This window comes from Pipistrellus kuhlii, unplaced genomic scaffold (assembly GCF_014108245.1).
Source record: "Pipistrellus kuhlii isolate mPipKuh1 unplaced genomic scaffold, mPipKuh1.p scaffold_m20_p_8, whole genome shotgun sequence".
NCBI classification, from domain to species: domain Eukaryota; kingdom Metazoa; phylum Chordata; class Mammalia; order Chiroptera; family Vespertilionidae; genus Pipistrellus; species Pipistrellus kuhlii.
In genome coordinates this window covers 31,418,163-31,442,132 of record NW_023425584.1, presented here as the reverse complement: position 1 = coordinate 31,442,132, position 23,970 = coordinate 31,418,163, and the positions used below count along the sequence as shown (strand labels likewise).

At 44.3% G+C, this 23,970-nt stretch overlaps 1 protein-coding gene across 5 annotated transcripts in view; it reads left to right on the top strand.

Moving 5' to 3' along the window:
* Window positions 1–20,599, top strand: part of SLC22A4 (solute carrier family 22 member 4) — a 46,335-nt gene extending 25,736 nt beyond the window's left edge. Inside the window, exons 4-10 of one of the 5 annotated variants that reach the window (XR_006740705.1) lie at window positions 813–984; window positions 4,990–5,116; window positions 7,575–7,675; window positions 12,883–13,097; window positions 14,010–14,205; window positions 15,692–15,827; window positions 20,360–20,599. Coding sequence is in view for 3 of the 5 variants with exons in the window: in XM_036423230.2 (XP_036279123.1) it covers window positions 813–984; window positions 4,990–5,116; window positions 7,575–7,675; window positions 12,883–13,097; window positions 14,023–14,205; window positions 15,692–15,827; window positions 20,342–20,435 (1,028 nt within the window). In the remaining 2 variants the exon portion in view is untranslated. Of the gene's footprint in view, window positions 1–812; window positions 985–4,989; window positions 5,117–7,574; window positions 7,676–12,882; window positions 13,098–14,009; window positions 14,206–15,691; window positions 15,828–20,341 lie in introns of all 5 variants that reach the window. The other 4 variants (XR_006740706.1, XM_036423232.2, XM_036423230.2 and 1 more) reach the window with 4 other exon arrangements.
* Window positions 20,600–23,970: the final 3,371 nt, after the last annotated feature.

Genomic DNA, 23,970 nt, shown 5'->3' with positions numbered 1-23,970 from the left:
TCAACAATTTGTCCCGCATCCCGAGACGTTTTAAAAAAAAGTCCCAATTCCAGCAGAAACCGGTTTGGCTCAGTGGATAGAGCGTTGGCCTGCGGACTGAAAGGTCCCAGGTTCAATTCTGGTCAAGGGCATGTACCTTGGTTGTGGACACATCCCCAGTGGGGGGGAGGGGGCTTGTGCAGGAGGCAGCTGGTCGATGTTTCTCTCTCATCGATGTTTCTAGTTCTCTATCCCTCTCCCTTCCTCTCTGTGGAAAATCAATATTTTATATATATATATATATATATATATATATATATATATATATATATATATATATTTTTTTTTTTTTTTTTTTTTTTTTTTTTTTAAAGTCCCAATTCCAAAACTCAGGTCTGTCCCGCCCAAAGCGGGACGTCTGGTCACCTTACTGTACGGGGGAGAACAGTAGGAAAGGCTCAAGGCACGGGGCCCCACCAAGCCCTGCCGAAGAGCCCCCACTGCCTCCTGGACCACCTCTTGCTCCTCACCCTGCGGCTCTCCCAGAAGAGGCTGCTTCTTGGCGCTGGGCTTGCTATTTCTAAGACATGAAATGATCTTTAAAAAAAAATCGATGGCTCTTTTAAAACCTCGGGATCACTTAGCTTTCTATAAGCTGATACATCTTGGGTCACTTCCCACCTTCCTCCACCCTGACCACTCCCGCCCTGGGCCATGAGACTTTTCCCTTCTGTAAGCGACGATAGTTGGAACCCTAACTGCCAGGTAATGATGTGTAAAGCAAATATTAACGTGGGTTAAAAATGCTAATACTCCTCCCTTGTTTTGAACAGGCACAGAAATTCTTGGCAAGTCAGTTCGTATTATATTCTCCACATTAGGAGTGTGCACATTTTTTGCAGTCGGCTACATGCTGCTGCCACTGTTTGCTTACTTCATCAGAGACTGGCGGATGCTGCTGCTGGCGCTGACCGTGCCGGGGCTGCTGTGCGTCCCGCTGTGGTGGTGAGTGTGGCTCAGCCCCAGACAGCCCCCTGCTGCTGGCCAGCACAGCCTGGAGCCGACAGCCTGGTGCTGACCCTGGTGTGATCTCACTGACGCTGGCCGGGGCTGGGCCTCGAAGCCCAGAGGCTGCTCTCCTGGCTGGGTGGGTCTGTGTGCTGGGGTTCGATTCTCCTCTGTCCCACAAAGCACCCTCCCCAGGAAATCCAGCCTTTCCCCTCCCCAGTCTTGTCTGCTGTTGGTGGTGGTTTTTATTTGTGAGATGGTCTCCATCACCGCCCCTCCCACCCAGGTGTTCTGACACTTTTCTCCAGGAGCTCTCCTTCTCCCTGTGGGCTCACCTGATGGAGTTTCTGTCCTCGGCCTCTGAGGAGCGCCCATTTATCCGCTTTGTCTAGAAGGGCGAGGGAGTTACTTTTCTTCAACGAGTTGTCAGAGAAACGACCTCTTCTCTCTTCCCTCAACCCGCTAACCCCATTTTGACACATGAGTATGGGAACCACACAATCACAAAATCACTAGCCCTAGGTTTTTCCCTTTACGGTTATGGTTATGTGAGAGAGCAAATTAAGAAAAAATGGAATCTGGTCGAGCCATACCCTCTTTTTGAGGAGTCCCCATTTCTTTGGTTTTTCACATGTAAGCAAGAGGAAAGGGGATTTCTTCCATCGCTGGGACTGGCTCTCTCTCTCTCTTTCTTTCTCTTTTTCTCTCTCAGTTATTTTTTGTTTGGTTTCAGGACATCGAAATCAAATCTCCCAGTAGTGCCATGGTCAGTGTAGTTCAGTGGTTAGAGCGTTGGCCCATGCACCAACGGTTTTCAGCTTTAATTCCCAGTCAAGGGCAGGTACCTAGGTTGGAGGTTCGGTCCCCCGGATTCAGTTGGGGAGTGTGCGGGAGGCAATTGATGTGTGACTCTCACATTCCTGTCTCCCCCTTTCTCCCCTCTCTCCCTTCCACTCTCTAAAAATCAATGGGAAAATATCCTCAGATGAAGATGAACAACAGCAACAAAAACCTCCCAGCAGTGACTGGTTTTATCGAACTGAGTGCTACCTCCTTACACACAGTGAATGCTTCTTTGATCATTTTCTGGGACTCACACTGTAGACCCGCCTCCTGGCGGCCCTGTCCGGTGGACACGCTGCTGGAGAGGTGCCTGGAAGTCCGTTATCACGCTGCCAGGGTGATGCAGCCATAGAGGCTGATAGGTAGCACATGTTGGCCTGGTTGAACCAGATGGCTCAGGTTGGACCCACTCCAAGCTACTATCTCCTTATGACCTCTGCGACTCGATGGTTTACCAGTGTAAGTTTTTGGCGTGGGTGTGCATAGGAGAGAGCACCTTTTCCCCCCTATTTCCCTGGAATTTGAGGGACAAGGTGTTAAAGGTTAGCTACTATTCTGATTCGGAGGTTCCCCCTGGAGCCCAGTCTGATGGTCAGGAAAGCTTATGGTGAACACGGGCAGGCCATCATCTACACAGCTCTGCCTCCAAGGAGAGCGGGGGCAAGTTTCTGGAAGAGGAGTCACCATCACCACCATCATCATCATCACCCCCTCTAGCCACAACTCCTTGCTCACTGAATCCAGTGTGAATGCTTTTGTGACCCAGTGCTCTCTGAAGGCACAAGATTATTCATAGGTTATTTTCTGCCTCTTCAGGTGAATGATTTTAATAATTGATGTTCCCTGGCTCTCATCCTTTTCGCATAAGAGACCAGTACTTTTAACATATGTTATAATCAAACTTATAACTGTATACTTCTATGAGAGAAAGAGAGAGAGAGAGAGAGAAAGAGAGAGAGAGAGAGAGAGAGAGAGAGAGAGAGAGAGAGAGAGAGAGAGAGAGACTAAAAATTAGAATGGTTCTGATTGACTAAGAGATTAGTAGGGATTTTAATTTGTGGGACTTGGATCTTTCCCTTGGGACCAAATAGCACAGAAGAAATAACTCTGATAGGCCAGCCCCTTGAGTGTCCAGCTGAGAAGGCCCATCCCATGAGGAGGGAGCGGCCTCATTCCCTCTTGCCCTCGGGAGAGTCCTCTCTCCTGCGCCCACTGGCTGGCCTGGGAGTGCTCCTGGCTAGGGACACCCTGTTCCGGGCCAGCACCGCCCCACACAGACGCAGGCCAGGGCCAGCACGGACACGCTGCGTGCTGGTCCCGCAAGGTTAAAACAACAGTCTCACCATTTTCCTACAAAAACAAAATCACTTTATCCTGAACATCTTGTCCTTACGGGCGGGCCTTCCTGGAGCGATGCTGGAACCACTGGCTGGGGTGGTGTGGGGATGCTTCTGGCTGCTGGGCTCTCTGCTCCCCGCCAGTAAGTGACACAGACTCCCCAGCAGCCCCCGCCCCTGCTCACTGTGAATTAACACTACAGAGAGACTGTCGGGTACAACCTCGTGTGGTGCTCCAATGACTTCTTAAGTGATCAGCTACCCTTGGTTCTTCCTACCCCAAAGCCCACGCAGTTCAGCAGTAGGGATTGCAGTCAGCTTGGGTACGTGGGCTGGAAGTGGGAGGGGAGCAGAGTCACTGCAGGTGGCTTGGGGATTTATACATTCCAAGTTCCCTTTAAAAGGCTTGTTTGCACACAAGTTTGAATGGAGTATGTGATAGAGGGTGGGGAGGGAGCCCACAGATGCAGCATGGGGAAAGCTTTGCAATATCCAGCTGCCCAAACGTTAGGACTGAGGCCAGTGATGCCCTCAGGGCCTGGAGTAAGAAAGACGGGACATTTTTCAAAACAACCCTGTTTTTAAAACTGCTCAGAAGCCAAAGTGTCCATGATGTACACAGTGGCTGTAAGACCCCTAATTCTGCACGAAGACAGTAGTCACTAGCCACATGCTGCTTTTTAAATTAAAATTGGTTAGAAACAAATGAAATTAAAATTCACTTCCTCAGTCACACTAGCTCAATATGAGCTGCCCGTGGTTAGTGGCTATTGTACTGGACAGCCCAGCTCTGGTAACTGAAGGCCAGTGACCTGGCATCATCACGGTTGCAACGGGGACCATGCAAGGGCATCTTCTGAAAACTGCCAACTGGGTTCAGTTTTCCACCATCGTGCTGGGAGGCTGGAACAGGGAGCTGGGGTTGGCTATTTGATCAGCTGTCTTTTGCTCTGAGATCATCCCTCTTGAGGCTTCAGAGGGGCCCATTTAAGTAGAGGAGGCCTCTGTACCTGCTACACGCAATTTACTTTCTAAGTACTGATGACTAGGTAAGGAAAACAAGGCCCGGCAATGAAAGTGGCTAAGAGATGCTAAGAAATGAAAATTGGAAAGCAATTTAAAAATATAAATAAACGTGTGCATGATAAAAATAAATAGAAAAAGGAAAAAAATAGAAACATTAGGAAAGAAGTCAACCGTGTTTGACTATTAATTAAAACGTAGTGAGATTGTATAATTTTTAAAATTAACTTTTTAGACATAAAAAAAAAAAAGACAACATTGGCTGTCTCCCCACAGCTGGTTTGGGGGCTCACTGACCCGGGAATCTGTGGAAGTGGAGGAGGACAGCCCACAGGAGGAGTCAGGGCACCCACCTTCTCCTCTGAGGAGCACAGGTGCCCTGGCCATCCTCACACAGAGACCGGAGCGCAGCACCAGCTGGCGCTCCAGGGAGCGTCCTAGGGACGGACATACAGACATGCTGGGCTGTGTTTCTCTTTAAGAGCCACTCTTGGCTGTCAAGTTGTTGATGGCTGTCTCCAGCTCCCCTGGCTTAAACCCTTGCACAGTTAACGTTATACCTTACACTGCTCCTGGCTTCAAATACAACCGATGGTCAGTCTTGTGATTTGTTCAGAACGCTGAAAAGTGAAGGCGCTTTTATTTATTCCTATAATCAATGGAAATATTATGAGGCCTCAGTTTTAAAAAAAAATTTAGAATTTTACAAAATAAAAATTATTTGGGGAACAATTTATGGTTAATAGTATTCAAACCCTGCCTTTGTGAAGAATTATAAACCATTAAAAATGAATTCTAGGTTTATTCCTGAATCTCCACGGTGGCTGATATCCCAGAGAAGGTTTAACGAGGCTGAAGCTATCATCCAAAAAGCTGCAAAAATGAACAAGGTAGCGGTCCCGGCGGTGATTTTTGACCCTGTGGAGGTAAGCATTGGCAGATGTTTTCTCTTGAGGTCAGTCACACATTCTTGTTCTTAATGGAGTTTAATTCGATGTATTTTGAGTGCCCACCCAGTAGCAGGCTCTGTCCAAGGCCTTAGAGACACAACAATGATTAAATTCTGAGATAAAACCCAAAACATGAAAAGATGTGTGTGAATTAAATGCTATAAAATATGTAAACTGGTTAGCATAGGGCAAGTGTTAACTAAACATTAGTTCCCTTCCTTTTTGTAAGTTCATCTCCAACTTTTTATTGGTATTGCTTCATTCTGGTGAATATATATATATATATAAAGCCTGGTGCACGAAATTCATGCCCTGGGGGGGGGGAGGGGTGTCCCTCAGCCCAGCCTGCACCCTCTCACAATCTGGGACCCCTCAGGGGCTGTCCTCAGGGATTCCTGTGGGATCAGGCCTAAACCGGCAGGCGGACATCCCTCTCACAATCCAGGACCACTGGCTCCTAACCACTCGCCTTTCTCCCTGCCATGAGGCACATTGGACCTGAACTGGATGGGTCCAGGGAGGGAAAGGGAGCTTGTGCTTTCCCGAGGCCCAGTCACCTCCCCTGCTCACCTCCCAGGTAGAGTCCTCTTTAGGAGGATCTGCAGAGCCCTGCACCAGCAATGCAGCCTGCTCAGGATGGTGATGAGAGTCTGCCAGATGCTCATGCTAGCCACATGCCCATTTCTCAGGAGAGGAAACTGAGGTACAGAGTAGTTAAGTAGTTTCCCCAGGATCACACAGCTAGAAGTCTCACCAGATCTCTCCAGTGCCAAAGGGCGTGCACTTACCTGACATGAGGAGCAGTGGTGTTAAGTTGGACAGGAAAGAATGAAAAGTGGTATCATTTGGAAAGCAATCTCAAACTTCTCAGATGTCCTTTCTGAAGCATCTCCAACTTGCTTGGTGCCTGGTCCAAAGGCATTTTGGTGGCTCCACACAGGCCAAGCATGAGCCCTGGATACTAACACCAGGAAAGTGCAATTAAGCAGGTTCCGGTGGGACCCAGCAACCTGCAATTTCACAAGGGCCCTGTGGAAGCACCAACTGTCAGCACAGGCTGACTCCGGGTCCCATCTGTGCGTGGCACCACTCCCAGGGCCCTCCGGGTTCCCTCCAGCTGTGCAGGGCTCTGCCTCGTGGCCGTCACAGAGCTCCCAGTCGTGCAGAAGAAACCAGGTGATATGCCTGTGAGCTGCGTGAGGAGGCGTCTGATGACTCCTGAAAGAAGGATGCTAATATCTGGGGAGCACCAGCTACTTTTACTTCTTTTATCATAGAAGCTCCTTCCTCAGCCTCATTGATCACACACCATAGGGCCACAAAATCCTTGCACTTTATCCCAAAGAGCTTCCCCACCTCAGAGTCTTGTAACTTTTTAGCTTTAATGCTAATAAGCTTGGCTATCTAGATTCCTAACATATGGCAAGCTAACATTAGTAAATTAAAAGTGAAGGAGGGCTCAGAGGGAAGGTGGGGAGGGTGGGAGGGTGGGAAGAGATTAACCAAAGAATTTACATGCATAGCCATGGACATAGTGTGGTGAAGACCTGGGGTAAGGAGCAGGGGCAGGCTAGAAGGCGTCAATGAGGGAAAATGCAGGGACATATATAATCTTTCAACGATAAAGTTTTTTTGTGTGTTTTTTAAGTAAAGGAGGGGAGCCCATTGACAATAGTAAGAAATTGCCCCTCACCACTAACAGCTAGCATCTTCTCAGTGGCAAAGTAATAATATTAACAGTTAAAATGTATTGGGCATTTACGTAGTTCAGGTATATGCTACGCTACATTTAATCTTCTCACCTCCATATATATCATATATATTGTGGGGACATCATGGTGTCCCTCCAAAATGTATACATACTAACAGCTGGTAGCTCAATTGATGTTTCTTTCTTTTCAGGTTTAACCCATTGGAGTTAATTGCTCAAAGTGTGTATAGTTTTTTGGGGGGCATCCTATTTTACAGAGAAGTGAATGGGGGCTGAGAGAGGATGGATAGTGACTGTCCCAAGGTCCCACAGTTAACTCAAATCTGTTCAAGTCTGTTCTGACTCACAGACCTCGACAAGAAAAGTATAAAAAGCAGACTGGGACCTCAAGGCGTACAGCCCTGCCCACACAAGGATCACAACGCAGTGTGATTCAGCTGCCCATAGTGATGAGCCTGAGGCAGGGAACGGCTGTGCTGGCAGTTAGGCTTTCTGAAGAGACAGTGGAGCCAACGTTACATATTGTAAAGGCATCTGTCATAAATTAGCCACAAACATTTTAGTGTTAGAATAAAGTGTCACATATGTACATGCTCTTATTCCCCGAGAATTCCTGATTTCTAAGCATATTCAAGGTAAAGTGCATAAGTTTTTGCCATGCTGTCATGGCCAAAGATACTTCCTCACTAGCTCTTAATCTTATGGTTATTTGCATTATTTTAGCTACAGGAGCTAAAACCCCTGAAGCAGGAGAAAATTTACATTCTGGACCTGTTCAGGAAAAGAAATATTGCCACAATAACCACTATGTCTATACTGCTATGGTAAGTAATAAGTGATCTGCAAGTGTGGTATACAGCACATAAGTATATGACTTATTTTCTTTAGTTCAGGGGAACATCAGGACAAGGCCTAGGTCTGCATGAGACAAAATAAAAATTATCCTATATAGCCCTAATCGGTTTGGTTCAGTGGATAATCAGCCTGCAGAATCAAAGGTTCCAGGTTCGATTCCGGTCAAGGACATTTACCTTGGTTGCGGGCACATCTCTAGTAGGGAGTGTGCAGGAGGCAGCTGATCAATGTTTCTCTCTCATTGATGTTTCTAATTATCCCTCTCCCCTCCTTTCTGTAAAAAATCAATAAAATATATGTTTTAAAGAAATTCTCCTATATAATAAAGAGGTAATATGCAAATCGACCACTACACCAACACACAAGATGCTCCCCCTCATGTGGACACAAGATGGCCACCACAAGATGGCCAGTAGGGGAGAGCAGTTGTGGGCGATCAGGCCTGCAGGGGACGGCAGTTGGGGGTGACTGGGCCTGCAGGGGAAGGCAGTTAGGACAATTGGGCTGGCAGGGGAGCAGTCAGATGGCAAGGGAGTGGTTAGGGGGTGATCAGGCTTGCAGGCAGAAGCAGTTAGGGGCAATCAGGCAGGCAGGCGAGTGGCTGGGAGCCAGCAGTCCTGGATTATGAGAGGGATGTCGGACATCCCTCGAGGGGTCCCAGATTGAAGAGGGTGCAGACTGGATTGATGGACACACACACACACACACACACACCCTGCCCCCCCACCCCCGTGCATGAATTTTATGCACCAGGCCTCTAGTTTATATATATAAAAGGCTAATATGCTAAGTGTCCAACCATCCAACCTGTCACTATGACATGCACTGATCACCAGGGGGCATATGCTCAATGCAGGAGCTGACGTGATGCACACTGGCCATATTCAGAGAAATGGCACCACAGACCTGAACCCACAAAGCAATACTTGGCTCCCCCCAAGTGGGACACAGGCCCCACCATCACCTCAAAGTGATACCTCACCAAATTGCAGCTGTCATGTAGCAAAGCGCAGCTTTCTCTCCCTAATGACTAGCCTCCTTGTAGTTTCTTCAGCCCAGGAACACAACTTGCTTTATAGCCAGATGCAAACATTTTACACTTTAACCAAATGTCTGTGAATCATTTCCCCATACCTTATTTCATTTGATCCTCACCGAAGTCCTGGAGTAGGTAGATAGGAGAGTTGGTAGAATCCTTTTCTTTTCGTTAGCTGGAAAACAAAGATTTAGAAAGCTTAGAAACTTGACCCGACTGAAAAGAAGTAAGAAATGGTGTACCTTGAAAATGACTTTAGGCTTTCTCACTGTGCAGAATATTGTCAAACACTGCTGCAGTTAAATATTTTACCCTTTGTTCTCCCTGCGTGATCTACAATAATAATATGCTTCATGTTGATATTTATTGTTGTGTTGCTGACAATTACCTGAAAGAGAATTTGGGGTGCTTCACTGACTGGAAAAAAGTTTAGCTGCATCAGAAAGCAAGTCTAATTAAGCAAGTTTATTCTATATCTATAAAAGGCTAAGTTGACTCACATAGGCATGATACATACAAAGCTCTCGCTGGCGCCAATTGCATGCCTGTGTTTCAATCTGTCATTGTTGATCATGAATTTGGTTGACACCTTTCTTATAGAGAAAGGGTGAATAGTGATATTGAAATATTTCTTCTAATTAATTTCCTTTCAATGTGCATGAATTCGTGCACTGGGCCACTAGTAAAATTTTAAGTTATTTGGAGCTGCCTCAATTCAATTCATGGATCTGGATACCAAAAAAATAAGTCACGGGGAACAATAAAATCTGCTGTACTGTGGCCCACAGGGAAAGGGTCCCTCCATTTGGGATTAATGATGTCCTTGGTGCCTGAAGCCAAGATGCTAATTCAGCTCCTATTTCCTGAAGCTGTACTGGCAATTGAACAGGGTGATTAGAATAACCTGAATCCCTACTGCCTAGATTAGAGTTTGTTTTTGTTTTTAAATAATCCTCACTCTCTGAGACCATCTGGAATTCTGTAACAGAGAGGAATAGACAGAAGCACTCCAGCCATGAAGACAGAAGAGACACAGTTCAGAGATGGAAGATGCTGACGCCTCAGCATACCAGCAGACAACAGCTGCAGGTTGCTGAAGGATGCCCAGGACCAAACCAGAGACAGGCGGACCTGCATTACCACCATTTGTCCACCAACCAGATCTGAAATATCATGGCTGGCATGTACACATAAGGAACTTTCTGGCATTGAAATTGGGATGCAAAAGAACTGTTGGCCCAGAAAGGAACTCACTACAGACTGATTCATTTGCCTCTCAGCATGATCATTATGGCTTGTTGCAGTTTAGGTTCTTGCAAGGGTATTTCTTGGATCACATGTTCTCACATATCTAGAGGAAATAATGAACAACACAAACAGACCCAGAGAAAGAGAACCGGCGATCAGACTCTCAAACCTCAGAGGGAAAGTAAGGGAGGATGGGGGTAAGGGGAAGAGATCAACCAAATGACTTGTGTGCATACATATGGGCCTAGCCAGTGGCCATGGACAATGGGGGTTGGGGGGGGCATATCTAGGGAGGGGTTTGGGATGGGAATGGGGGAATAAGAATAATTATGTGAGACCATAATCAATAAAAAAAAATTTAAAAAAATAATAAATAAATAAATAAATAATCCTCACTGGAATATATGTTTATTGATTTTAGAGAGGGGGATGGAGTGAGGAGAGAGAGAGAGAGAGAGAGAGAGGGAGATTGAAACTTATGGGCCCCAACTGGGGATCGAATCTGCAACCTAAGTACATGCCCTGACTGGGAATTGAACCCAAAACCTTTTGGTGTACAGGACAATGTGCCAACCAACTGAGCCACCTGGCCAGGGACCAGATTGGGGTTTTGACAAGCTATATATATATTAGAGACCAGTGCACAGGGAGGAGGGGGGCCCTTAGCCAGCCTGCACCCTCGCCAATCCAGGACTCCTCACGGGATGTCCAATTGCCTCTTGCAATCTGGGACTGCTGGCTCCTAACTGCTCGCCTGCCTGCCTGCCTGCCTGCCTGCTTGCCTGATTGCCCCTAATCATCTCTGCCTGCCTGCCTGATTGCTCCTAACTGCTCCCCTGCTGGCCTGATTGCCCCTAACTGCCTCTGCTTTACCCTGCACCCATGACCCAGATTCCCTCTCTCTGGCCAGCCACAGACACCCAGGCCCTGGGCTGGCTTCCCTCAGGCCAGCCACAGCATCAGGGGACTGTGTGTGGGTGGTTTAGCCTGGGCCACAACCACAGGCACCCAGGGCCCCGGGGTGGGAGGCTTGTCCCTCTCCCGGGTCACAGCCTGGCTGGTCCCCATTCCTCTCTCAAGCTCATTTGTGCCTGGCTGGTCCCCATTCCTCTCTCCCAGTGTTGAGTGCCTGAGCCATTACTGCGTGAGGGTGTGATGACTATTTGTATATTAGCTCTTTATTATATAGGTATTTAAAAATATGCTTTTATTGATTTGAAAGAGGAAAGGTGGGGGAGAGAGAGAAAGAGGAACATCAATGATGAGAGAGAATCATTGATTGGCTGCTTCCTGCATGCCCCACACTGAGGATTAAGCCTGCACCCCTGGGCATGTGCCCTGACAGGGAATTGAACTGTGATCTCCTGGTTCATAGGTTGACGTTCAGCCACTGAGCCACACTGGCAGGCTACCAAGTGATTTTAAGGCATCGAAATAATGAATTGACTAGTTTTAATAATATATATGCCAAGAAATGAGGAAGAAGGAAAAAAAATGCTTATCCCATGATGGCAACAGAAAGAAAGATGATTGTCATAACTAGTAGGTTCAGACTGCAGCTAGTCTATTTTTAGGACCATCCCGTTTTGCAGTTCGAGGAAACTGATGACAGAGCATATGACTGAATTAATCAAATGTGTCCAGGCACCTGGCTTTCCTCCCTTACTGCAGGCCTCCTTAGTTCTCACCTGCCAGCATGGTCCCTGGTTTTTATCTAAGCTGCTCTTATTACCAAATGTGAGAATCACTAAGATTCCTAGAGAGATCAAGGTTAATTTTTGTTGTATTTTGCAATAGCCCTGTGCTACCCAACCTAATAAAGTATGCATAAAAATCTCCAACAGTGTCCTGAAAAGATTCTTCAGATATCTTCTGCTTTCATTCATCTGAATAACAAGCAAACTTCTGCACAGGGAAGCCTGCATAGGGCAGTGATTTTTCCAGAGAAGCTTTTCCGTGGATGTTAACTGTAATGACAGGATATATGGCGTGCACTTCATGATACTTGGAAACATTATGGGTCTCCATTCTTTTCCCTAAAGTGAGTTTTACTAAATCTCTTGGAATTTACTATAAGTGGATCCCACAGTATTACCTATGTTTCTCCTTCTCCTTCCTGTTTTTTTTTTTTTTTTTCCCTTTGGTAAGAATGAAGCCTGGATTTCATGTTCACTGACATGGCTGATATACATTCTTTCTTCAGATCGTAGCTCTAAGGGAATGAAGATGTACAAACTGTTTGGGAAATATTGAAATGTAAAATTAACTAGACCAGAGTAGATGTTGTTGTGTACTGGTATATCTAGACTTATGCTGTCCAATAGAACTTTTCACAGTGGTGAAAAAGGTTCTATCTGTGTTGTCCACTGTAGTAGCCACTAGCCACATGTGGCTATTAAGCAATTGAAGTGTCACTGATGCGATGGAGGAACTGATTCTTTGATTTTTTTTCTTTTAAGTTTTTTTTTATTGCTGTTGTTAATCCTTACCCAATGAGATTCCTCCATTGATTTTTTTTTTTTTTTTTTTTTTTAGAGAGAGTGGAAGGGAGGGGAGAGACAGAGAGAGAAGCATCATTGTGAGAGAGACACATCAATAAGTTACTTCCTGTATGCAACTTGACCAGGGATGGGAATCTAGCCTGCCACAGAGGTATGTGTCCTTGACCGGAATTGAACCCGAGACCCTTCAGTCTGCGGTTCAATGCTCTATCCACTGAACCAAACCGGTCAGGGCTGATTTTATTTAATTTTAATGTACTTACTTTTAAAAGGCGATATGTAGTTATTGGCTACTTATAGGAAAACAGAATCTAGACAATTTCTTGACCATTATGAAAGTTTAGAGTAATTCATGCCATCCTCTTATCACTTTTTTCTTTCTTTCTTTTAGGATGCTAACCTCTGTCGGTTACTTCGCTCTGTCTCTCGACTCTCCTAATTTACATGGAGATGCCTACCTGAACTGTTTCCTCTCTGCCCTGATTGAAGTTCCAGCTTACATCACATCCTGGCTGCTCCTGCGAACCCTGCCCAGACGGTATATCATCGCTGGAGTGCTGTTCTTGGGAGGAGGCGTGCTTCTCTTAATTCAACTGGTACCTGCAGGTAAGAAGTTAACCAACAGTGACAGCTTAACAGAAGAGACCTACACCTTGACTTGGGCTAGTTATTGGTCACTGCTCCCTGTTTATGTAGCCTTCCCATCATATACCATTCGTAAGCCAGTTAGACAAAGGATAGCGTCTATGTGATTTCCTGTGTTCAAAACAACACCCTCAAACAGAGGAGTCAGCCGTGGAGAGCTGGAAATCATTACCTGAAAAGGAAAAATAACGCTCCCAGTCATCCCTGATGTAGAAACCTTCACCCAAACCCTCAAGCCTCTTTCTTGAAGACACAATCCTGATTCCCAATTTCTTGGTACTTTCTAACCTTTATTTGAGGTGCATACTCAAGTGTAAGAGTTAGTAGTTCATGCCAGTTCCAGTATAAATTCAGTGATTTTTTTTTAGAGTCTGTAATGTTTTAGTTAGAGAGCACACAGAACAACCTAAACTGATAAACAAAAATAGATCCAGATATATAGAAGCATCAAACAGACAGTTAAACCTCAGAGGGAAGGCAGGGGAAGGTGGAAGGGGGGAGGGTGAAAGATCAACCAAAGGAATATGTATTTCTTAATAATAATAAACAGGATAGAAAGCATTGGTCCTTCTCGTTGAAAATTAAACTTAACTATATTAACATGCTAGCGACTTACCATGAAAGTGCTGTAACAAGTAAAAGTGGACGCAGGTCACTGAGTGTGTAAAAGATCTAGACTAATGGTAGAGCCAAGAACAAGGCAACCCCTCACTCTCCATCTTTGTCCATGTCATTTTTTAAAACATTTGAAGAAAAAGTGTTATTTAGGGAATATCTCTACATTGTGCAAAACACATTCCTTCAAGCAAAGAGAACCGTAAAAGCTACTGAGTTGAGAACATATCACTTTGAAAGCACCTCTGCTTACACTGGGTCTCTTCTCCAGATTACAACTTCTTGTCCATCGGCATGGTGATGTTAGGGAAATTCGGGGTCACCTCTGCCTTCTCCATGCTGTACGTCTTCACCGCAGAGCTCTATCCCACGCTGGTCAGAAACATGGCTGTGGGCGTCACCTCCATGGCCTCCAGAGTGGGCAGCATCATCGCTCCCTACTTCGTGTACCTCGGTGAGACGCAACTCACTGATCTGTTCTTTTCTTAAATGTAAAAGTAATATGTTTTCGCTGCATAGAAAGTACTGAAAAAAGTACAAGTTTATGTCTTCTCTCTCAGTTCCCCAAATCATACCCCTAGAAGTAATTAATATTAACAGTTTGGTGAGTAGCGCTTCCAATATTTTGTGTGTGTGTGTGTGTGTGTGTGTGTGTGTATTAACACATAAACAAAATTATATATATACATTGAGTGGCCAGATTATTATAATCTTAGAACACATAATAATCTGGCCACTCAGTGTATATCCTATATAATAAAAGGCTAATATGCAAACTGTCCCCTTGACCAGGAGTTCGACCAGCAGGCAGGCTGGCCAACTGCCCTGTCCCCTCCCCCTGGCCAGGCTGGTTGAACTCTACCCATGCATGAATTCATGCACTAGGCCTATATACACACACACACATACACACACACTGAGTGGCCAGATTATTATGCATTCAGAGATCATAATAATCTGGCCACTCAGTATATATTTATATCCCCAAAGAACATAAGAATTCTCAGGATAGGTACACTCAATTCTTACAGAGAAACATTTTCCTATTTTATGCATCCTCTGCACAGCTGCCCTAAATAACACCCAAGAAAATACATTATTATATAGAATTGTGTCATTTCCCCTTGTTCTTCCCTGTACTTTCAAATCATGCTCATATAGTCAAACGGTGGGCCACTGATACATAAAAAATGGAGAAGTCTAAGACAGAGCTTCCTATTTCACAAGCACTACTCCTGTTAGTGACTCATTGTTGCTTTTTTTGTCAAATAAAATTCTTGGGTGTGTTGTTCCTCTATAATCTCTCTATGCAGATGGGGAGCAAAATAAAGATCTGTTATTCTCCTGAGTGACATTGTATAAAGAAGAGATGAAGTGGTTCTTCCAATTATATATAAAACCAAGACATAAATTCTGCAAAAAGAAAAAAAAAAAAGAAAGAAAGAAAGAGAAACCAGAGCACTGCTTTCACAGTGCCTAACTTTTTATTATTATTATTATTATTGGATTGAACATATTACTTAGATTTTTTTTCCCAGTCCCGTGACTTCATGGACCTCGCTTTCCACTGCAGCCTACTGCCTTTGTTCAAAGCAAAGGTCACGCCAGTCTTGATAGCCAGTACCTGTCCCTGCACCAGGCTGGTCATCCTCTTTCTTCTTAAGGTCCTCCCATTCTCTCTCCTCCAGTTACCTCCACCTTCAAAGGAGAACTTTGCTATTTCTACCAAAGGAACATGATCATATAGCAGCTTAGAGAATACCACTTGACAAGAGAGACCTTCAGATAATGCAAAACAAATGGCGTATTTTGCTTACTTTTTAACTTCAGAAAATGCTCCAGTTTAAAACTGCTGTCAAGTACTGCTTGCCACATTTACAAAACGATGCTCGAGAGCTTCTGGAGAATCCCTTTTTCTAACACTGTCCTGTGCCTTACAGGTGCTTACAACAGAGCTCTGCCCTACATCCTCATGGGCAGCCTGACCATCCTGATCGGAATCATCACCCTGTTTTTCCCTGAAAGTTTTGGAATGGCTCTACCGGAGTCCTTAGAGGACATGCAGAAAGTTAAATGGTAAGTGGAACTTTAAAAAATGGTACAAAATGTCTCAGAAAGAATAAATATGCAAGAATGGCGAGGGAGAGTGGCTTTGATAAAATAAAGTGTGTTATGAAGCAGTGGTAGTGAAAACAACGTGCTGATGGTATAGGAATAGAAATCACTGGAGTAGATGCTCTCGCAGCTGCCATTCCCATGCACTGACAGCAACAGCCTCACACGCACCCACTGATGGCGCAGAACTATTGGGGCCAGCACCCTCAGTGGGTGCGAGCCACGACTGCTGCTCTGATTACCCCTCAGAAGCAGGGGGAGGTGGAGAAGCCTTCAGGGGCAATCGGGGCTTGCTGAAGCTGCCGAGCAATTGAGACTGGAACCAAGCACCAGCAGCAGGTGCAAGTGAGGTTGTCGCCATCAGCCCGTTTGAAGGCTGGGTGGAACCATTGCACACAGGAGCAAAAATTTTTCAGTAATTACCAGAGGCTTGCCCAATGACAGCGACTGGAGCCCTGCTTTGGTATGATGCCCTGGCTCACCTGCTCCACCATCCCACCAAGGCTGACACCAACCTTGTTTCCCATGTGCCCCCTGGTGATCAGTACATGTCATAGCAACTGGTTGTTCGGTTGTTTGGTTGTTCCACCATTCGGCCTATTTGCATATTAGCCTTTTATTATATAGGATAATTCCATTTAACAGAATTTGGTCAAACCATGTATACTAACCCTAGAATAAAATCCAGATTAAAAGATCTTTAAAATCATATTGCTATTACTAATAAATATTAATTTTTTTATCTGTTTCTTTCCTTTCATTCCCAAGTCACCTCTGAGCTCCAGATACATGCCGCTTCATGTTGATAACATTGCTATAATCTTTGAACTTCTCTACCCCCGTTGTTAATACTGTGTTCTAATCTATTTCACATACTGCTGCCAAGTTAATCTTTCTAAAGAGCACTGTGACAATCATTCCCTGGCTCTGAAAGCTACTGAGGCTACTGAGGCATCTCCATGACTAACAAAGTCTTTCAAGCTGGCCATAATCCACTTCAACTCTACTGACTCTTCTCCTTCCATCATGCCACACCATCACCACTGAGCCTTTGTGCTTGTCACCAATCCTGCCTGTAAAATTGCTCTACATCAGAGATAGGCAAAGCTTTTGTGTTAAAAGTCAGCTAAGTAGTTTAGGCTTTACAAGCCTTACGGTCTTGGTCACAACTTCTTGACTCTGCCCTGTAGAGCTGAAACAGCCAACAGTAAATAAATGAGCATGTATGTGTTCCAATGAAATTTGAATTTCCTATAGCTTTCATGTTACCAAATATTATTCTTTTAATTTTTATTCAACATATTAAAACCATTCTTAGCTTGAGGTGCTATACAAAAACAGATGTTGGACAGGCCCTGACTCTTGGACAATATTTATAATAGCTTGCCAGCCTCTGTTATACATGAGTCTAAGTCTTGCTCTTTACTTATAGTTCAATCTACCCTGCAAATGCTTCCAGTTTGTTAGTACTAATTGTGCTTTTTTCCTTATTAAATTTTCTTCTGTTTATATAAAAATATTGACCATACTCTACATCTCTGTGTAATCCTAAGGCCACATAAAAAAATAAACACCTGTTATTTAAGAAAAAAAAAAAAAAAAAAAGGAAATCACTGGAGTAGAATTCGAATTAAACCCAAGAAAATATGAGAATTTTGTATATGATAAAAAGTAGAAATACAAAAGCAGTGAGGAAACATTAGATTATTCAGTGGAAGATATTAGAACATTCAGCTAGCCATTTCATTTTATTCTATTTTTAAAATATATTTTATTGATTTTTCACAGAGAGGAAGAAAGAGGGATAGAGAGTTAGAAACATCGATGAGAGAGAGTCATCGATCAGCTGCCTCTTGCACACCCCCTACTGGGGATATGCCTGCAACCAAGGTACATGCCCCTGACTGGAATCAGTCCACAGGCCGACTCGCTATCCACTGAGCCAAACTGGTCCCGGCTCAGCTAGCCATTTTAGATAAATAAAAATTTGAGTCCTGCTTCAAAATGCATCCATATAAATTCCAGAAAGATTAAAAGTTGTAGCCTAAAAATGTAAAATCATTGCTGAAACCGGTTTGGCTCAGTGGATAGAGCATCAGCCTGCAGACTGAAGGGTCCCAGGTTTGATTCCGGTCAAGGGCATGTACCTTGGTTGCGGGCACATCCCCAGTAGGGGGTGTGCAAGAGGCAGCTGATCGATAGTTCCCTCTCATCAATGTTTCTAACTCTCTATCCCTCTCTCTCTTCTTCTCTGTAAAAAAATCAATAAAATATTTATTTTTTAAAAATGTAAAATCATAAACATACCAGAAGAAAAGTATTTTTATAACTTTTGAGAGGGCCTTTCTGAGCATAATCTGAAAAGTAACAAGCCATAAAGAAAAAGTTTGATATAGCTAATTATGTGATTTTAGAAATCGTTGGCACAGCAAAAAAGAAACCATAAACAAAGACAAAGGTCAACAAGGCAGGAGGAAAATATTTGCAACATGCAACACAAACTCGGGGCTGGTATACATAATATACAAAACGCTCTTAGTGATTAGTAGGGGAAAAGACAAATAACTCAATAGGAAAATTTAGCAGAGGTCATGAACAAGCACTTTACAGAAAAGGACTTTTCAGTGGCAGATATACACTGAGTGGCCAGATTATTATGATCTCTGAACGCATAATAACCTGGCCACTCAGTGTATTTCTTATGTAATAAAAGGCTAATAGCCGAAACCAGTTTGGCTCAGTGGTAGAGCGTCGGTCTGGGGACTGAAAGGTCCCAGGTTCGATTCCGGTCAAGGGCATGTACATTGGTTGTGGGCACATCCCCGGTAGAGGGTGTGCAAGAGGCAGCTGGTCGATGTTTCTCTCTCATCGATGTTTCTAGCTCTCTATCTCTCTTCCTCTCTGTAAAAAATCAATAAAATATATTTTAATAAATAAATAAAAGGCTAATAGGCAAATTGTCCCCTTGACCAGGAATTCGACCAGTATGCAGGCTGGCCAACCGCCCATGTCCTCTCCCCATGGCCAGGCTGGCTGGACCTCACCCATGCATGAATTCATGTTCTGGGCCTATATATATTGAGTTGGCTAGATTATTATGTGTTCAGAGATCATAATAACCTGGCCACTTAGTGTATATATGAAGAAATTATCCACATTAATAAAAATATATCAAAAAAATAATTCAGTATCATTTCTTTGGCTTATGAGATCATGAGGGTTTTTCCTCCTGATACCAACCAATTCTAACACCAACTGGCCTATAATCCAGTTCTAACACTAACTACCTGGAGTTTGCATCAGACTCCACTGGTTTAAAGGCTCAGTCTCCCTTCAGATGTCAGTCACAGGTATCAAGTCCCCCGGTGACTCACACTTCTGTCCCACTTGGCTACAAAGCTGGGTGTTTCCACACACCCGCTCCTGAAGGACGTTTGGTAATCTGCTAGGACGACTCATAGAATTCAGGAAAACACCTTCCTTACTATTACTGGGTTTATCATTGTAAAGGATACAAGTGAACAGCCAGATGAAGAGGTGAGAGGGGTGAGGTCCGAAAGGGTCCACAGAGCAGGAAGGAGCTTCTGTCCCCGTGGAGTTGAGGAGTGCCCCAGCCCAGCACAGGGATGTGTTCACCATTCAGAGGCTCTCTGCACCCCACTGTGTAGGGGGTTTTATGGAGGTTCCATCACAGAGACATAGGCATGGTCAATTACTAATCCCTGGAGGTTGGGGTGGGGTGAAAGTTCCAGTCTTCTCATCGAGGCTTGGTTTTTCTGGGACCAGATCCCATCCTGAAGTTATCTTAGGGGGGGCCCAGCCAAGAGTCACCTCATTTGAACAAAAGATGTTCCTATTACCCCTATCTCTCAGGAAATCACAAGGGATTTAAGAGTTCTGTTGGTAACAGGGACAAAAAACCAAATATCTTCCTATGCTATCACAGATTGGCAAACATTTAAAGTAAAGTGGTTTGGTAGGAAGAGTTTAGATTCTAGAATGAGACTGCCTGGCTTCAAATCCCACATCTACCATATAAATTTGGGGAAATTTAATTTGGGATAAACTTAATTTTCACTAAACTTCAGTATTGTAAGATAACGTGTTTTAGTACCTGGCCATGATAAAGGTAAGTCTTTTATCATGTGAATGGATTCTGATCTCTGACAGAACACATAGTAAAAGGTGCATATTTTTGTTAGGCTATTTCCTTATAATGATACAACCAGTTCAATATGAACTTTAACTCATGACCACTTCATTCTTAACAATCTATCCTTTCCTCATGGAAACAAAAAAGAGTGTAAATTCTGGTTTTTGTGTATGGTTAATTAAGAAAATGACTCCAAATATTCAAAATAATAAAATATTAGCTCTAGGTTCTACTTAGAGATACATTCGTTACTTGTTCCTTGTTTTCCAGTGTCTGTTTAGAATTTTGAGGAAGAGAGTTGTGAATATTTAATTTTCTTTAGCACGTATCTTATTTTCAGGTTCAGGTCTGGGGAAAAAGCAAGAGACTCAATGAACAACGAAGAAAACCCCAAAGTTCTAATAACTTCATTCTGATAAAATGTCTACCCCTCTCGGTGAACTGAAAAACAGAGATGTAAGACCCTGAAGAAACCAAAGCTTTTCCTGATGAAATGGACTGACTATAACCAAACGGACCCTGCTGTTGAGAAATGCTTGTCATCTAGCAAAATCTGGTCCACTCTTCCACACAATCTCCTGTTTTAAAAAAAACTAACCATTTCTATAGAGTCCACATAAAACTGCTATCCAAATAAAAAGTGTCACTGTATTCACACAACTGTCAGGTGACAGCAGGGTGTGTGTGTGTGTGTGTGTGTGTGTAAGTGAACCGGCCCATTCAAATTTATAGTCCTTTCTACAGTGAACTTATATACTGCTGTAATCAAATGGCAGCATTCCTAGCCATAAAATTTTATACACTCCTTTGAGAGGATTAACAGTGTTTGCAAGAGATCACATAGCCTGGCTACTATTTTTTTTAATTATTATTATTTTTATTGATTTCAGAGAGGAAGGGAGAGAGAGAAACATCAATGATGAGAGAGAATCATTGATTGGTTGCCTCCTGCATGCCCCCACTGAGGATCGAGCTCACAATCTGATTCTTGTGTTTTGACCAAGAATCAAACCATGACTTCCTGGTTCCTAGATCAATGCTCAACCACTGAGCCACAGCGGCTGGGCACCTGTTGGCTTTTAAGAAGGGAACCAGAGCAGTTCCCAGCTACAATGCCAGGGGCCACAGCTCACAGACTATTAAAAGATCCACTTTTGTGCTCTCTTTGAGCACATGACTAAACCTTCTATTTCCTAAGACTGGCTTAAGATATATTTCACTGGTAAAGAGAGAATCATGAAAACCGCAAAACAGTACGATTGGTAGAGATGGTTTGTGTGCCCCACAGCCACGAGGGGTCAGCACCTAGGGGAAGCCTGTCCAAGCCAACCATTTAGGAAGCCTTTTAAAACAGTTATTTCCATCGATACACCTTCCCAAGCACAGTGTGCGGCTACATCCACTCCACCAGGGTGCTTCTGATCAGCAGTCACGGAGCCTCTGCTCCATGAATGAGCGGTGTAAAAGCTAAAAGCTACCAGAAGTTCAGAAAATAAATCTTAGCTCTATGTTGCACCATGTTTTGGGTTGAGATGATAGCACAGCAAGCAGTTACTTGGGGCAGCAGGCTTTCATTGAGGGTGGCTTCGCTGAGGGCAGCACGGTGATGAGCTACTGATGGCCCTTTAATACATCCAGGGCCAAGGTGTGTGCGTGGAAATAGACAGCTACTAATTTGTAATATGCTGCTTGGTGACATCATCTCCTTAAAATATTTATCCCCAAATGTTAACTTTCACTGTCGAAACATTTTTCTTTTTTTAATGTATTTTTATTGATTTCAGAGAGCAAGGGAGAGGGAGAGAGATAGAAACATCAATGAGGATGATGATCGGCTGCCTTCTGCACGCCCCCTACTGGGGATCGAGCCCCCTATACTCTGACCAGGAATCGAACCATGGTTCATATATAGGTTGACCTGACGCTCAACCACTGAGTCACACCAGCCAGGCTGTATAAACATTTTTCAAAGGAAGCTTTGATGTAACATCCTGATACATTCATTACTTTGAAATTCTTATCTTGAACTTTTCTGATAAGCTCAGAATTTGTTCTCTAGACTGCCGTATTTCTAACATATTTTATATCCTACTGACACACTGCTTCTGCATTTTGATTGTTACTGAAAATCCACTAAAATATCTTAGAATAGCTTATGCTTTGTCTTTGGGGATACAGGTGAGCAGCTATATCCTGCTTTTATTTCCCCACTGATACAGCCTGTCTGATGGCCATCCCACCTTCTCCGCCAGGCACTAGGCAGCCTGTCCTGCAGAGAGGAGGCCATGCTGAATCCCAAGAAGCTCTCCTTGAACTTCATTCCCAGCAGCAGTGAGTGTTCACTCTGCTGTGCTCTTTTAGTACTTGATACCCTCACTCTGTTGGGCTCTACTCCCCACCTCCATATGGTGATTAGCCTCTGGGAGCCAGGGACCTTGCCTGCTTATCTTTTGATAAATATTTATTTTAATTAAAATACTTTAATTGGTAAGAAATGTTATGTTTGATACATAGATATTTGAATATTTAAACACCTAAATGTAAAATGCTCTTAAAGTTTTTTTAAATACAAAAAGTAAGGATGTGATAATTACCTCTTATTGCTGTTTGTATGAGTGCTTTATATTTTAGTAGAGGCCCAGTGCATTAAATTCGTGCATGGCTAGGGTTCCTAGGTCTGGCCAGTGATCAGGACCCGTCTCTGGGGCAACTGGTGGGGCAATTGGGGCCCCTGCTCACACCTGCCTTGGCCTGACACCTCCCACTCACCTGCTCCACCATCCTGCCATGGTCCTGCTCTCATCAGGACCCATTGGGGCTGCAGTGCCTCCACTGCTGCCTGCTGCCTGCTGCCAGCACCGCATCACCAAGGACTGCCATGATCCGGGCCACCCCCTGGTGGTCAGTGCACATCTAACTCCTGGTCGGTCAAATTCCCGCCTGTGAGGACAATTTGCATATTAGTCTTTTATTATATAGGTCTAGAGGCCCAATGCACAAAATTCGTGCATGGGGGTGAGGTTCCCTCGGCCCAGCCTGCACCCTCTCTAATTGGGGACCCTTTGGGTAATGTCTGACCGCCAGTTTAGGCTTGATACCTATGGGATTGGGCCTAAACCAGCAGTCAGACATACTTCTCACAATCTGGGATCACTGGCTCCCAACCACTCACCTGCCTGCCTGATTGCCCCAAACTGCCCTCCCCTGCCAGCCTGATCTTGCCCCAATGGCCCTTCCTGTCAGCCTGATGTTGCTCCCAACTGCCCTCTCTGCCTCAGCCCCCATCACCATGGCTTTATCTGAAAGGAAGTCAGACATCCAGAAGATGGTCAGTTGACCTGATCCAATTAGCATATTACCCTTTTAGTAGTATAGATAGATTATATAGGATAGAATTGCTTAAGGGGGGACCCTTTTCATCAGGAGGAGATGCTCTTGGCAGACAAAAATATATAATCCTCATATCTGCTCTGATAGCTGCAGATAAGGCCTAAAGAGAGACCTGGAGGGAGAAGCAGGGTCTGATCCATAGCCTCCATGGTAGTTGTTGATCAGCCCTTGCCTCTCTCTTTCTCTCAGAGCCTGGCCAGCAGCGACACCACTGTTTCTCTTGGGCCTCTGATCAGCCCTTCCTTTCTGATTAGGCCCATTGTTAGGCCTGGAGACATTGACTAGCATAGAAACCAACCAATCAGAACCAAATCTGGGTGAAGTGTGAGGAACCAATGGCTGCCTAGGAGGTGGAACTTTTGACATTGACTGGCATAGAAATTGACCAATCAGAACCTAATCAGGATGACCTGCAAAGGCAGAACCTCTGGTGGGGGCTGAGAAGGGGTTTTAAGGGCAACAGTTGTTTGGTGTAAGGTGTAAGAAAGCAGTTCAATTTTTTAATGATCAGTTTGGCAAGATCTGCTAATCACCATAGTGCATATTTTCTAGAAAATCAAT